Raw genomic sequence first — 15,975 nt, forward strand, 5'->3', positions numbered from 1 at the left:
TGTACATGTAGTTCTTATTTTTTTTCCTATCCATACTTGGCTTGCATAAGGATAAAAGTGTAGTAGATGCATTCAGCTGTATAGAAAAGACATCACTTGGAAATCAGACCGTCAAGGCAGAGGTTCCATTCGCTTGTGAGAAAAAGGAAACTGAAGCTGCAATACATATTGAGGAATCCAACAGTGATTGCAATCAGTTTGATGCAGCTCTCTGGGAAGAAAGATATGAAAAAATGTGGGTTGCAAATGAAAAAAGAGAGGTCAAAACCTGCTTTAAGAGCATTACAGCAGAACTAAAGCAGAAGTTTGGTGAGATTGACATAAATGAACAAAAAAATAATACTTCTGTGGAAGAAACATTGCAAGATGGCTTCAGTGGTATGTTGGAGGACATAAATGAATCACCATCACTACCTTTGTCTAAAGCTACCATTGACATACAAGAAAAGGGTAATTCTGAAAATTTAAACGCTGTCATTGCAGAAAATAACTTCAGCATTGAAAACTTAACTTTATATCCTATAAATTGTAGTTCTCAGAAGCTTCTTCCTAAGCAGTGTGAAAATGGTCAACAAAACGCTCATCAAAACCAGAGAGCAGAGAATGAGGTATTGTCTGAAATAGCAAGTGTAAGTGGAGAAGGAGGAGATGATGAACATGTGCAGCTGGAAACAAATGTGGGAAATCCTACATCATATATCAAAATGCCTGCCTACACAGACAGTGCAAAAATGCTTTCTAATGTAACAAAAAGTGCAGTTCAAAAAAGCCGACACAAATTTAACAATGGTGCTTCCAGAGACATTGCAGTCAGCAACTATAAAGATGCTGAGACCAAAATTGGAAAGAATGTTAAAAGCTCTGAACAGTCCTGCTGCCTAATATCAGAAGAACTGGATGAAGAACTTGAACGTGATGTTGTGAGATTTAAGAATGAGGTAGGAATGCTGCAGACAGCGTTCCTGGCTTTGGAGAAAGAAAAGGCCCAACTACAGAAAGAGGTAGAGGAATACCTGTTGCTTTTCATTCTTTGGTCTTTCTCACACCTCTGCCATCCTGTTCATTTCACCTCTTCAACATTATTGGAAAGCCTTCTTTCTTGTGAGCTTTGTGCAGTGCTTCTAAACTGGGTCAGAAATTAAGAGAGATTATAAATTCTTCTATGTTTAGAAGGTGATTTAAGAAAGTGTAATTCAAAATAATAACAAAATATAATTTTAATTTTAAAAGACCCCAGATGATTCAATGCAGCTTTATGACAGATGAACGGCTTCCATTTTATGGTGGTGAAGAGGGCTGTCTAGTTGCAGCTGATTTATGGCGACCCTGAAGGGTTTTCAAGAGAAGAGACGTAGAGGTGGTTTGCTATTGTTTACGTCTGTGTCATGACCCTGGGTATCCCATCCAAGTGCTAACCAGGGCTGACCCTATTTAGCTTCTGAGATTTCATGAGATCAGGCTAGCATGGGCCATCCCAGGGTGTACCCATAATATCTTGAGTCTGTGGCCATTTATGCAGGGTCAGTTTTGATGCTCACTCAAAGCTGGTTTTTTAAATACTACCTTTAAAATGCTTATTCACGGTCCCAACGCAAAAGGAGAAATTCCTGCTCCTTTGTTCCTTCCATTAGCAACCTCTGTTTGCATAGCTAATGCGCGGCTGTGAATATTGCATGCTTCCTTGAGGGGATTCTTCGCGGCGGGAGCGGAACAAACACAAAAGGTCGCTTTAAAGGGGCTCTTAAGAAATGCGAAGCAGGTATGCGCCGGCTTCACAGTCACTTGCTGAATGACGGTTCAGCATGAAAAACAAAAAAACAGCTGCGGGGCATTTCAGCCTGGAATGCGCTGCTAATTACCAGGCATAAATGGCCTGTTCCAAAATGTGAAAGTGGCTTCTGAACAGGGTGTTGATCTTTCCATTACTTTCATTCTTGCTTTGCACCCTTCACTTTGTTGTGTGAATTACTTCTCTTTCTTCATTACAGTGTTGTTGGACACTTTATTGATGAAAATAGCTGTTGTGTTTCTAACTACATGGTGTGTGTTCCAAATTCATTTTTTTCCTGTCACTAATGGAGATGTTTTTTCTATTATCTCATGTTTTACACTACTAATTCCTGTTAACGTACAACTTTCATAATTAATGTTTTTGTTCAAAGGGTGGATGCATTTGCTTAGTGTAGTAAGCTGAAATAAATAACAGAACATGTAACTTCTTATGATTACTGATATTTTTACTTGCATACCTACAAAAATATATTAAGCTATGTCATTGTTTTAGGTTGAAGATGAAAAACAAAGGAAGAAACAGGAGGAATTAGAGGCTGCAGGAAAAGGTGCAGCTATTGAAAAAAGGTTAGCTTGTTAATACTATTGAAGAGAAAGTAGAAGAAAAGCTTACTGTAAAGGAAAAAGCAGTATATTAAATCAGAAGCAGAAATGTGAGGGCAAAGTCAAGTACAAAACATAATTTCCTCTGCGGAAAGGAGGGAATTAATTCCAGTAGCTGCCAAGGGGTACATGTGAAATTAATATTAATATTAATCCTCAACCATTTTCCCGGCAGGCAGTATATTTTGCATGGTAATTCCTTAGACTACTGTGTGCTTTAACCTTCAGTGTCAGCTTACTTGGAACACACTATTGACACCACTGTAGTATGAATATGCGAATAACAAAAAAACCATGGTAAATACCCACATCTAACGGGTTAAGTTTCCCCATGTCCGAAACCAGTCAACATCTATTAACTGTTCCCAGATGGTCACCTCTACATGTTGTATCTTTCAGAAATTTATACCAGCATTTACAAGAACCTTGCTGGGAACATCTCCTTACCTTTGGATTAGACGGCTCAGTGATATAGTGCACATGGAAATCTAGCAAGGTTTAGTCACCAATTAGTAACGCTTCCTTGTTCCTTTACCTCTTGCTTTCATGTAGCTGTCTCAAAGCATAAGTCAGTGTTTTGTTCAGAACAGCAGTTTCCCATTTGATGGGGAAAGTGTTGTTGATACATGGCTTTTCCTCACATCAGGTTCAAAAGACAGGGACCAATTTTCAGAAGGAGGACTGAGGGAAGAGTGCTCCCCCACCCCTCCGTCACCTGCCCATTTGGGTGGGAAGAGCCATTTGCTCTGGCACAAGATAGAGGGGGAGTGCTGCTTGCCCAGATGGTTGCAAACAAATGTTTGGAAGAAATCTTGGGCAGGGCTGGAGTTTCCTTTGCTCATGGTCTGCAACACTGGTGCCCAAGTGTAAGTGCAGGAAAGCCCTGTGGCCCCAGCCACCAGACAATAAATCAGCAAGTAGTTTCTGAATGGAGAAACAGACTTTATATCAATCCTCTGTTTTGAACTATTGGGCTGTTCTTGCACATCTGGCTGAAAAAAATCTAAACTACCTGGAGGTAGACTTTATGTGGCCTTCACTGATCTAAAAAGAGCTTTTGATTGTATACCCCAGGCTAGACTGGGGAAAAATTAGCAAGGACCTCTATTGACTGCTGGCTCCTTTGGTTAATTCATAAACTGTATCAGGGTAACAGTAGCGCAGGTGAGATGTGGAAATAGTGGTCAATTAACCAAAGAGATCAAAGTGAACAGAGTTGTTCGTCAAGGCTGCCTTCTAGCCCCTTTTCAATTTATATACAAATGACATCGACCGCCACCTCTTGGGTAAACACTTTCTCCCTCCTCACTTGACCCAGGCATCTATTTCAAATTTGTTCTATGCAGATGATGCCGTCTCCTGTCCCACACAAGAATTGGTTTGAAAAGATCTTTGCAAACTTTTTCTGAGTACTGCTCTAGGGAAGGTCTTAAAATAAACCATCATAAATCTAAGATTATGATCTTCACTAAGAGGAGAAAAATGCCTCATTTTCGCTGGGTATTAGATGGCTTTGAGGTTGACCAAGTCAAGGAGTTTGTTTACCTTGGCATTCTGTTTTCCCATAACCTAAATTGGAATGCCCATCAAAAAAGCAGTGTCCAACAAAATTAAACCTGGGGTTGGTGCTATTGTCAATTTTTTTCGCACCAAAGATGGCAAATATATTCCAGGGGCTATTCAGGTTTTTAACCTGAAAATTACCCCAATTATCCTCTTTGGTGTTGCCATCTGGATTACAGTCATCAATGAATCTATAGATTGTCCACTACTTCAGTTCTTACGAAAACTCCTAAATGCCCCTCGTTCCGAGTTTGGCCAAATGTCACTTGAAGCTAGGGCGTGGTTGGCCGCCTTTAAACTACACCTTAAACTGTGCTTTAGAACTGAGGGATTCCTAGCTTCTCTGAAGCATGACCCTTTTAAATCCTCATGGCAAAAAATCTTAGATGAGAAACTGGCGTTGTTGGGCTTCTCGCAGGATATGTTATTAGATCTTGGGAAAACTGAAGCTTTTACCAAAATTAAAAAGCGCATTAAAGAGCTCGATTATAACAGCACTACTTTTCGTGCTCGTCGCGTCTGTTCATCCCAGTTCTTCAGAATACCCCCTCCACGTGGTCTGCCTGCCTATACATATTATCTGACAACTCTTCGTCTCTGTAGAGCTTTTTGCTTGGCTAGATTGAATGCTAACCCTTCTATGGTAATGCAGGGCAGAATTCTGAATATACCATACTCAGACAGGATCTGCCCTTGCTCTTCTGGCTCTATTGACTCATTAGCCCATGCCCTTTTGGAATGCTGCTTTTACGAGGAACTTCGATTGCACTATATTTCCCCCCTTTTAATATACAAATCCAATGCCTCTGTGACTGACATAATGCCTTTTTTACTAAGCGATAGGGACCCCAAGGCTACATTGTCAGTGGCAAGATTTGTTTCAGTCCTTATATCCCTCCAACACTAGATATATGCTGCTCAAGATCAATTGATCAAGGAGCTTCTAAGGGATAAAAGGTAAAAGGAAAAGGATTTCACAGTCTCATGTGGGTTTAAGACAACTACTGAGTGTGTTTGCGCTTTATTGCTCTCAAGACTGTATGTTAGCTGGGGAGTCTTTCTACAGCTGCCGTCCCTCCCTACCCTTCCTCCCAACTAAGCAGAGGAGCTTCCTTGCAAGTGCCAATTCAAGTTAACTAGCTACATTGCATGAAAGTAACACTGCCCAAGGGAATTACTCCAGTCTCTTTCCTTTGTGGACTTAAACACAGTCTAGTAAATAATATAATATGGCCTAAAAGCCATTGCTTTGTTAAATCTCTGTAGATGCACCAGCCCATCTTTCCCTGTGGTTCTTGTTAAAAAAAATTTCCAGAGATGCCTCCTCTTTTTTCCTCCTTATTCTAACTTGAATTCTGAGGTGCTTTCTCTCTATTTCCTAGAGGAAAAGGGGCATATCTCATTGATGAAGTTGTAATACTAAAGTTTGCATTGCAAAGATCTGGACTTTTTCACAAACTTCTAAATCTAGCAGGTTATCAGGAATATTCCTTGGCACAGAATATGGCCACCCTCAACTTCAGTGTAGCTTCTTTTATCTGAGAGATGTTCTTTTCTTGTTGTAAGCACATCTGTTTTTTTTTTTCCAGTTTAACATTCTTGGATGTAGTTTTATGCTGTGTCAGAACATTTCAATGGTAGTTTCTCAAATGCTGTGTTTTGTTTTCATAAAACTCCTGTTCTCAGCACAAAGGATGTGAGAAAAAGGGAACGTAAACAACGGATCTCAAAGCAACAGGCCACTCAGCAATTCAGTGAACACCAAGATGATAGCAGTTTGAGTGAAACATCTGTGGGGAAAGTGAGGTACTGAGAATCACAATTCTCATACCCTGCCAGAAAATATTTTTGTTAGTCTTTAAGGTGCTACTGGACTCTTGCTCTTTTCTACTACTGAGAATCACAATGTTATTGTTTCTTTTCAACTATTACTTAAGGAAGTTCTTTATTTGGGAGTTAGGCTAAATATATCACATAGTGATTATAATATTGTGGTAGGACTTGGCAGACCTGAGTTCAAATTCCCAATCATCTGTGAAGCTCATTGGGTGATCTTGGGCTATCACTCAGTCGCCTCAACTACTTGACAAGATTGTTGTGAGAATAAAAGAAGTGGTCATGATATATGCAACTTTGAGCTCCTTAGCGGAAGGTCAGGATAAAATTGTAATAAATAGATTGATCATACTTTATGCTCTGTCTGTAACCATTGTAAACTTTTACTGTGAATTTTAACCATTGAATTTATTCTTGAGATTGAATGGGGCGGTAGTGGCTTGCGGGAGGTAACTAGTTACCCCAGGCTGACTTTGTGATTTTTAGAAAAAGAGCCCCACTGGAATTTAGATTTTTTGACAATATAGGCCATTCCTTGTTGTGGATTAAATGAGAAGACTGGTGAGGCCTACCCCAGTGGGAAAACTAGAATTCATCCCAACAAGAAAATATATTTGTTTCTGAGGTAAATGTGTACCCTGGGTATTTTTGCTCATAGGAAACAAATTATGATTGAGTTTCCTTCGGGGATATGTACCAGACTGCTAGTGTTAATGTCCTAAAAGGACAAAGGGATGTATGTATTTGATTGATTTCCTTTAGAGGCTGCTCTTTCCCGGCCGAAGCCAAGCTCAGAGCAACTAACATCACTCTAAAACAATTAAAATCTTTCATATACTAAATAAATAATCATAAACCATAAAAACCCAGCACCTTAACATATCACAAACATTAATGCTCTAGCAGAAAACAATTTCATCCTTAAAAGAGACAGTATAACAGTACACTGACACAACAGCACAGACAAGCTATGTCCAGGTGGAGAAGCCTGGGTGGGGGGAGGGATAGGCCAGCTAGATGGAATACTGGTGGAATACTGTCACCGTCCTCAACCACATGCCTGGCGAAACAGCTCAGTTTTACAGGCTCTACAGAACTGTTTTAAATCTAAGTTTAATCTTAGAAAACAAGAACAAAAATTTTCAGTGTTATGGTATTTATTCAGTTTGCTTATAAACCCCTTCCAACCAAATCTCACTGGGTCTAGCGTTCCTCTAGGCCAGGGCCGAAAAGGCCCTGGCCTTGGTTGAGGACAGCCGGATGGTTTTTTGGGCCAGGGATCACCAGTATATGTTCTCTAGCCAAGCAAAGCACTGTTTGGGGGGTATACCAGGAGAGGCAGTCCCACAGGTGCGATGGTCCCAGACCGTTTAAGGCTTTAAAGGTCAATACCAAAACCTTAAACCTGATCCGGTGCTCAATTTGGAACCATTGCAGCTGGCAAAGCACTGGTTGGATATGTGCTCTCCAAGGGGTCCCCGTAAGGACCCTCACCGCTGCATTCTGGACCAGTTGAAGTGTAAGCGTAGCCACTTACATTTGAGTTTTTGCAAGAAAAGTGCACCTAGGGTAGGAAATTACCCCCCAAGACAGTCAAGGCTATCTCCTTGCCAGAATGCACATCACTGCAAGAAGCTTGTGGTTATACAATAATACCCAGGTAATTTATTGACTGAAATATAAATGACTAAAAAGTATCTGTAGCACAGATTTTCAGGGTCCCCCCCAAAAAAAAATCTGTATGTATTCCAGTGTGTACACTAAAGTTAGAAATGAACAGTCTTCCCCATGAACATCAGTGTTGAGATCAGGTCCCCATTAATAAGAAGAATTGACATTGAAGTCTGTGAAGAAATATACATGTAGGTTGTATTCATGTAGTGGAAATTTCCCACATATAGAAGGTCTGGACCAAGTAACAGGGGCATTAGATGACAAATAAAAACAAAAAATAGTTAAGGACAATGATGAAATTCAGATAAACTAAACATTCTTTATCAGTGTTGACTCCAAAAGATGTTGAAGGCAAACCCGTACCTGAATTACTTTCGAATGTAACTGGGAAACTGCTTGCCATGTTTTTATCTTGCTCTTCCGCCCATGAACTCAGGGCAGTGTGCACAGTTGTTTGTCACATCCAATTTTACTCTGACAGTGAAACCATGACATTGGTTAGGCTGAAAGAACTATTGGCTCAAGGTCACCAGTGAGCTTCATGGCAGAGTTGGGATTTGAACCTGGCACTCCTTGCCATTACACCATATTGGTTTGCTATGTCAAAGGAAGTTCCATAACTAATTGAAAAGGCAGTAGGGTTGTATGGCATTTATTTGAGAGTTCTCAAGATAAGTCAGTTGTGAAACTTATTTTTTTTAAGACTAAATTGTGTCACTTATTCTAATATCAGAATATTTGTTGGTAGGCTGCAAGATAACTAGTATTTAGCACTTTTTTTGTTAAGAATCTAGTGAATCTAGCAGCCTTTACTATTTCTAACCTAATTTTTCTCCCACTTGGTAGAAAGCATTATTAATGCTAGAAGTAATAAACAAATGTAGAACAAAAAGTCCTCCTATGAAAGAATCAGTGGGGCTGATTCTGTTACAAACAGAAATCTTGCCTAGCTTGTCTTGAGGACCATTGGGTTGGAGGGGGGGTCTATAAGCAAACCAAATAAATACCATAATACTAAATATTTTTGTTCTTTTTTTCTAGAACATCAGCCAGAACTGTGAATGGGAAGAATAAGGTAAAATACCAAAGTATCACCTTATTGTTCCAATATTTGCATAAAACTGTAAGTAGCAGTATTATTTTTATGAAACTATATAGCAAGAAGATGCCATGGCTCAATTGAGATATCACCGCAGATTCAGTAGGCAATCTGAAGTTGGTTTGCAGTTCATGGTTTGTGTAAATTATGGTTAGCCTTGAAATTCAGGACAGTGTTGTGACAGAAATTTGCCCTTTTTGTGCTGTCAGATGCCACTACAGTAGCTTCTGGTATGTCAGATGCCCAGCTAGTCTGCCCCTTAGTAGTATCCAGCCCATGACAATTGAGCAACATTTTTGGTGTTGATTTGTGAGCAAGTGGTCAAGACAGGATGCTTTGGAATATTATTCAGGGACTCTGGGGAAGAAGTGAGCTATGCCATGAGGGCAGTCTAAATCATAATTGCATGTACTTTTGAAACCTAAGGTGATGGTTCTAAAATATGGCCAACACGAACTATGAGTTTCATGGTGACTGAATTGAGGTAATGTCACATTCTTGGCATCAGAATTTTAGGTTAAAGTAGAGAAAAAATGAAGTCTGACTTGTTATAATACACAATGGTGTGTAATTCTAATAAATTGTGCATTTATTATTCAGATTCCCAGAACAGTGGGCATTACCAATACTCCTGATGACTTAACTCAGTCTTCTACAGCTACAAAGGATAGTGATATGCCTCCGTCAGTCTATAATGAGGCCCAAATGTTGCTAGAACAACTTAGTTTGGAAAACGAAAGTAAGCACTCTGTTTATGATTATGAAGCAGTAATTATTTTATTCTGTATATGCTAATATAAATAATTAGAATATATGAAGATCTGGTAATAATGAGAAGCCTAATTTTTTCACTAAGTGGGAACCCTGCTAATATTTCTAATTTGGGACCAAATAGTAAATATGACAGTAGCAACTGATGTGTCTACTCAGGATCCAAAGAACTGTGAAACCAGTATTATTTTCACTTTCTGAAGCAAAAACATCCCAGAAGTTACAGTAAGTTTCCAAATAACTGTTATGGAATCACAAAACTGAGAGGAGAGAAAAATGTAATATTTTGCCAGTTGGTCAGCAAAGTTCTTTAAATTATGAAAGAGCAATCCAGTCAGTAGAGGCCACACAGGAACACTGCTGCTAGTGCTTCAGGGCCTTGCCTTGGGCTAATGGCTATATAGACAACATGGGAACACTGCTGCTAGTGCTTCAGGGGCTTGCCTTGGGCTCAAGGCTGCACAGGTCTAGGAGCGGATGGTGAGTGTAAACCAACCCATTTGTCTTCTCCCACATCCCAGGCCCCAGTGGCACTGCCAGTGCTTCAGGAAACTTAAAGTAAATAATAGAGTGCCAGTGCCTCAGGAAACTTAAAGTAAATAATAGAGAAGTAACTGAGATAAATTAACCACTGTATCAAATAATAACCTGGTTGGCTTGTGTCGATCAAAAAAGCAGCAAAACCAGGTCACCTAGAGAAAAGATAGGGGCTTCTACATACTTGGGGGATATCCCAGGTACACAGAAAAATACAATTTTATAAATTAAGCAACATATTTAAGAACTGCCAGATGAGGGCTGAATATGTTCCAGGAAGTACAGGTTGAGGACAGCTGAAGTTGTTAAGGGGGGGAAGGAGGAAACTTAGTCTGCCCAAGTTCCCAAGAGTTTATAGAATTCTGAGATTTTCAAATTGTTCTTTGTTGTGGTCTTTGTATAGTCCTACACGGGACCCAATAACAGCCGATAACAAGTTGAAACAATAAATGACCTAAAATAATTAATGGGATTGAAATATAATTGTTACATATAGACATTACTTCCTATTCTAATGCATGTCAAATTGAGTATTATCAGGTACCAGTTTGGGTAACATGAAAAGCCAAATATAGAGGGAGAAAACAAAATAGACATGGCAAGCAAGGAGGGAATGATGGAAACAGTCACAACTCTGGTTAACAAAAATCATAACTAACAAAATGTGTGAGCTTTTCATACCTGCCATTTTTCTGCAGTTCTTGGATTGTGGTCAGGTTACTGTCCTCCAAAGGAAGTTTAAATGAAGTAATCTAATATTCTACGTGCAATGGGAAATACATTTAGCTGCCTTGCACAAACCTTCAAGTGATACCTGTTTCTGCTGAGTGGTGGCATTTCATTATTGAACTGGCCCTGATGTACTACACAGAAGTACTCATTCACAGAGAGTTTCCATTTGCTGCTCTTTTGGGAAAGTGTACATCAACACCACATGCTCAGAACTGCCTTTAACATTGTGGTTAGTGTGGAGACTTAAGCTTACCAGGAATGCCATCTGAACAGCAGAGTATCTGTGGAACTCCGGAACAGAATTGGTATTTGTTGCTAAACATTAAAAAATTAACTAGTGGAGTCTTTTTATTTAATAAAAAGGCACACAGACTTGAATTTTGATTGCTTTTGACGAAGGTGGTATTTTGGGCATATATACATATACCTAGTAGAGAAAGGTGAGATAAAAATGTTTTAATTTTTTTAAAAAATAAATGTGCATAAACACAAATACTAGATTTCCCCCCCTAAACAGATTCTGTAAGCCTTCTGAAAATTCAAAATATTGTTCATGGATATGAGCACTTTATTGAACATGAAAAGGAACGTTATGCTCATCTGCAAGGAAAAGCAAAAAAAATTGAGAATGAGAAGAAGGAGCTGCAGAGAACACTGGAAGAAATGAGAGAAGTTAATGCTCCGCTGGATCATCAAAAAGCACAATGGGAGAGCCATATCAGCAGTCTCAAGTAAGAACTGTTAAATAACTCTTCAGGTAAAACTTCTGTGTGATAATATAAATATAAAAATTGTGAAAGGAATGTTGAGAACAAATTGAATCCAGAATACTATTAATCCTTTTGCAGTAAGCTAGATGCTTTGTAGAACTAAGTAAAAAAGGCATAAGCTGAGAAATTGATTTAGAATAGCCTACTTCCTTTACATAAGGTATTTGATTAACTGCTTATAAGTGTATGATAGTAGGCAGCATCCACAGTGCTTAGTTTGAAGTGGTTTATACCACTTTTCCATAAAATAGTTACAAAAATTAAAACTCAGCAGATAAAGCACTTTTAAAAGAAACAAATAACGGAATGAAACAGCACAGCAAAATAAAACCCTATGAATTACCAAGAACATGTTGAAAAGAACATTGCCTTGCAAAAAAAAAAATGGAAGGAAGCCCAGCACATTTTTCAAGAAAGAGAGTTTCCTAATTTCCACACGGCATCGGGGAAGGGCCCCCGTGCCTGCCAAAAGGGAGAGTTGGGAGTTATAAAACTTCCAAGGGCTGCCAGAACTCTGTATTAGATTTATATACTCAATAAAAACAAAAAGGCTGGGCGAGGAATTATGCCCCTACATAGATCTGTGATGTGGCCACACTTGTAATATTGTATAAACTACACAGTTTTGGTTGTTCATCCTCAAAAAATTATTTTTCTAGCTCTACAAAGGAGCAAAAAGGGGACCAGCCAAAATTATTAAAGGGTTTGAATACCTTATCTGCAAGAAAAAGAATTTGTGGTTCTGTGGTTGTTGTTTTTTTTTTTAACATGACCAAGTCCGCAGTTGTGTGGTCACTTTTCTGGGTATATGCCCTTATGAATAACATGAAGCTTACTTCTGAGTAGATCTGCTTAGGATTGCTCCCTAAGTGGGGGCATGATAAATGTTTATAACATACTGTATGGGTGCAGAAAGTGAATATATTTTATTTATTTATATCTTATTTATTTGTATGCCAACTCTTCAAATAACGCGCTCAAGGCAGCATACAAAGTAACACATGGTTTAAAAAACCCAGTAAACTATTAAACTCAGCACTGAAAACAGCACAGAGCATTGAACAGCTTAAAACAAGTCTCATAAAACAGTTCTCAAGCTTGAAGTAGACTTTTAAAGCAATTTAAGAAGATCCATCTTTTAATTAAAAGTTTGGTTAAAAAGAGCTGTTTTGACTTGGTGCCTTAAGAGTAGTATAGGCACCAGGTGAACCTGGAAAGGTATACCACAGGCGAGATGTCACCACATGAAAAGCTCTGTTTGTAGTCACCACCTGCCTCGCCTCTATAGATGGGGACACAGGGAGCTAGGCTGGTGTGGAGGATCTTAACTGGTCACTTGGACAGTATGGAAGGAAAAGCCCTTCTCCCCACTCCCCCATGGCTTCTTTTCTGGGAGGCAAGGAGTTAAACGAAAGTAAGTGTGGGTTTTTTGGTTGGCTCCACCTCTTCTAGCAGCCATTTGTGGTTGACTCCGCCTCTTCTGGAAGCCATTTTGTGCTTGTGCCCAGCACCCTGTGCCACAGTCCCAAAAGTGCCCATGGACTAAAAAAGGTTGGGGACCCCTGATTCAGAGCATTACAACTTGTATAAGCCAAACCATGCTACTCGAGCACTCTGATTTTAGTGTACAGATAAAATGGCTGGGACCAACATATATGAAAATATGAAATACCAGAGATTAGAAATGCTAGCTCCTCAAATGTAGAGCTCTTCTAAACAGCAGTTGTTTGTTTACCTGAATATGTAGTGTGACTGAATACGTAGCCATAAGCACCTTTAAAAAAATTTAAATCACAGATTATCTTTGAAACAAGCAGAAGAAAAGAAGATGAGTGCTGAAACGCAATATGAGCAAAGTCAAGAACAGTTAAGGAAGAAAGAAGAGCAGTACCGTAAAGAGATGGAGGAAAAACAGCAGCTAGAGTTAATGCGGAGAAGTCTAGAAATGGAGTTGAGAACTCTGAAAAACCATTTGAAACAGGTTAGAGTACACAGCATTGCACAATACAGCATTCAGTACAGTGAGTTCTGAAAAAGAATTTTTAATGTATATTCAGATGGTATACTAAGACATTTACATTGGCTATACATTCTGTGCAGAGCTTCTTTGACAGTGTGGTGCCACTCTTCCAGCAACCATACTGTCTTTTGTTCAAAGTCCCTTGCTGGCCAACAGAGTAGCAGGAATGAGGAACAGTAGTGTGTGTGGCAGCAGTGAGTGATGTGTGGGTGAAATTTGTGCAAGATGCTGTTGCCTACTATGTTGGAGATTTGCCAGAGAAAGTGGCTAGGAAGCATGATAGCACCGAATGAAAGGGGATTGTTTTAGCATCATCATATGGCAATAATTAAGAAGGGAGTGAGGAGGAGGAGTATGTGAGGCCCAAGCTTCAAGGCTCATTCCTTGTTTTATTTCTATATAAGTTGGATGTTAGTTGAACTGATAGTTGAACATACCCTTTGCATTTCTGTAGCAATAATTTGTATCAGTTCCTCATGAAGCATTTTGCACTTGATCAGACACTTTCACCCCCTCATCTTCATTACGTTGGGGAATCCCTGATTGGGTTGCTCCTCTCTCCCCCTCTGAGCAAAGGACAATGCAGAGCTGAGGAGGGGGCTGCCTTATTATACTTTCCAGAAGAAATGAGAATCTGCATTTTCCAATTACAGTAGTAGCAACATCGGAAATTCTCTCTTGCCTAATAAAAGTAGGTGCTAGAAATCACTAAACCGTGGTTTTTTTTTAATACAATGCCTTAAACTGAATGCAGTGGCTTTAAATTTTACTTCAGCTCAAAAAGAAACTTCACATTCATTTCACTGCTGAGTACTGCCCATTCCCATTATGCATACAAAACTGTCCCAGATATTGAAGCTCTGGGAAATCTCTGGTCTACACTGCAGCCTCTCAGGTACATTTGGGGCCCTTGAACTGAAAAATAATGGAAGAATATTCTGTTTGATATGCAAAATACATGTTGCAGGTTGAAGAACATCATAATAAAACACAGCAACAGCTCGCTCAAGAAAAGAATGCTAGAGCTCTGCAAGAGGGTATTTTGAATGCCCATCTGAGAAGGCAAAAGGAATTGGAAGAAGAATCAAAAAGAGCAGTGGCTAAAAGCTCAGAGGTACCAGTCATGTAAATAACTAAAAAGTACAGAATTGTTTATTGAATAGAAACGTTCCTCTCCAAAGTGCTTTGAAACAGAGTGGTTGCATGATCTGTGTGGTAATTGTACTTGTCGTGGCTACATTGGTGTTGCCCTGTAGCTTCCCTCAGCAAGTGTATAAGGTGTGTATGACAGATGTTCAACCTTAAACACTCATGAACATGAATCAAGGAAGTATGACCCAATTTGGACTCAACTCATGTAATGGGTTTTAAGAATGTATAGTTACTGTATTTTGAAGGTCAGGAAGATTGGTCCAACACGTGGCCTTTTTTGCAGTTGAATGGAATGTTAGGCCCCACTTTAATTTGTAAACTAATGTTTAGTTTACAGTCCACCCATACCCCAAGTTCTTGTTAACAAACATTGCTACACAGAAGTGTATCCCCTATCCAGTGTGCATGCTCCTCATTTTGGTTACCCAGATGTAGGACTATGCACTTATCCTTGTTGAATTGCATCTTGTTCAGATCCACCTGCTTTTCCAGTGTGTTCAGATCTCATTGGATTGTTGCTATCTTCCATTCACTACTCCTCCCAATTTGGTGTAATCTGCAAATTTAATGAGTAGTTCCTCATATTAATGAAGAACAGCACCATAGATTTGACTGGAGGAAAATAGGCTGCAGCTTTTACTGAGTATAACCGCGTAAGCATTGGTGCAGCATAGGAATAGGTCCAACATCAGGTTACCCTGCTGCCACCCTATGTCACCCCATTCCCCCAGCTCGCCTGCTGGCAGAGCACTCATGGAGTAGCAAACCCCAGGATCCCTCATGGGCCACTGTATGTCTGCACCCCCAAGTCCTCTTAAGGGGTCCCCAAAATGGAGGCGGACACATAGGCACAGCCTCCCCCCTATGGAACCAGCCCAATGTCCAAACCGCCACAAAAACCGGGCAAGTCACCCTGCTCCTTCCAAAGCTCCTACAACTCGAGCCAATAAAGTAACCCATCTTGAATGCCATGGAGGCAGAAGCTAATGTCCAGGTGACAAATAATAAAGCCACCAGCTTCCTCAATGAGCCACCCTGCTGCATTGCTAACTTTTCTCCTAGCGAAGTCCACCCTGTTTGGTGAAATAGCCCCATGCCATTTGCGCTGCTCCAGGAGTTCTGACCAGAGGAGTTGTGTGTTTGGGAGCCTGGAGTTGAGAGTCCACAAGTCCGCCACCATGGCAATGGCAGGAATGATCCCTTTTTGGCCTGGAAGATCATTTTCTCTAAGCTAACTGTTGATTTCATCTGGGGAACCAAGGTGGAAGACCTGGCCGTAGATCATTGATAGAGTCCAAGTGCATCACTCTGTGGCCCAGCCATGTGACCTGTATGTGATTTTCGAGTCCCAGTGGGACTCCCACATGGAGGAAGCTGCATAGGTCCCAGGCCAGGAAACAATGCAGTGACCGATCCACACTGTCATG

At 40.0% G+C, this 15,975-nt stretch overlaps 1 protein-coding gene across 1 annotated transcript in view; it reads left to right on the forward strand.

Annotated features, from left to right (window-relative positions):
- The window catches only part of LOC130474795 (centromere-associated protein E-like), an 80,000-nt gene that overhangs the window by 42,038 nt on the left and 21,987 nt on the right, over nucleotides 1–15,975 (forward strand). The window contains 8 exon segments of the mRNA XM_056846494.1: nucleotides 51–1,001; nucleotides 2,285–2,358; nucleotides 5,644–5,763; nucleotides 8,509–8,555; nucleotides 9,180–9,305; nucleotides 11,124–11,337; nucleotides 13,174–13,357; nucleotides 14,364–14,510. Of these exon segments, the coding sequence (XP_056702472.1) occupies nucleotides 51–1,001; nucleotides 2,285–2,358; nucleotides 5,644–5,763; nucleotides 8,509–8,555; nucleotides 9,180–9,305; nucleotides 11,124–11,337; nucleotides 13,174–13,357; nucleotides 14,364–14,510 (1,863 nt within the window).

This window comes from Euleptes europaea, chromosome 3 (assembly GCF_029931775.1).
Source record: "Euleptes europaea isolate rEulEur1 chromosome 3, rEulEur1.hap1, whole genome shotgun sequence".
Taxonomy (NCBI): Eukaryota; Metazoa; Chordata; class Lepidosauria; order Squamata; family Sphaerodactylidae; genus Euleptes; species Euleptes europaea.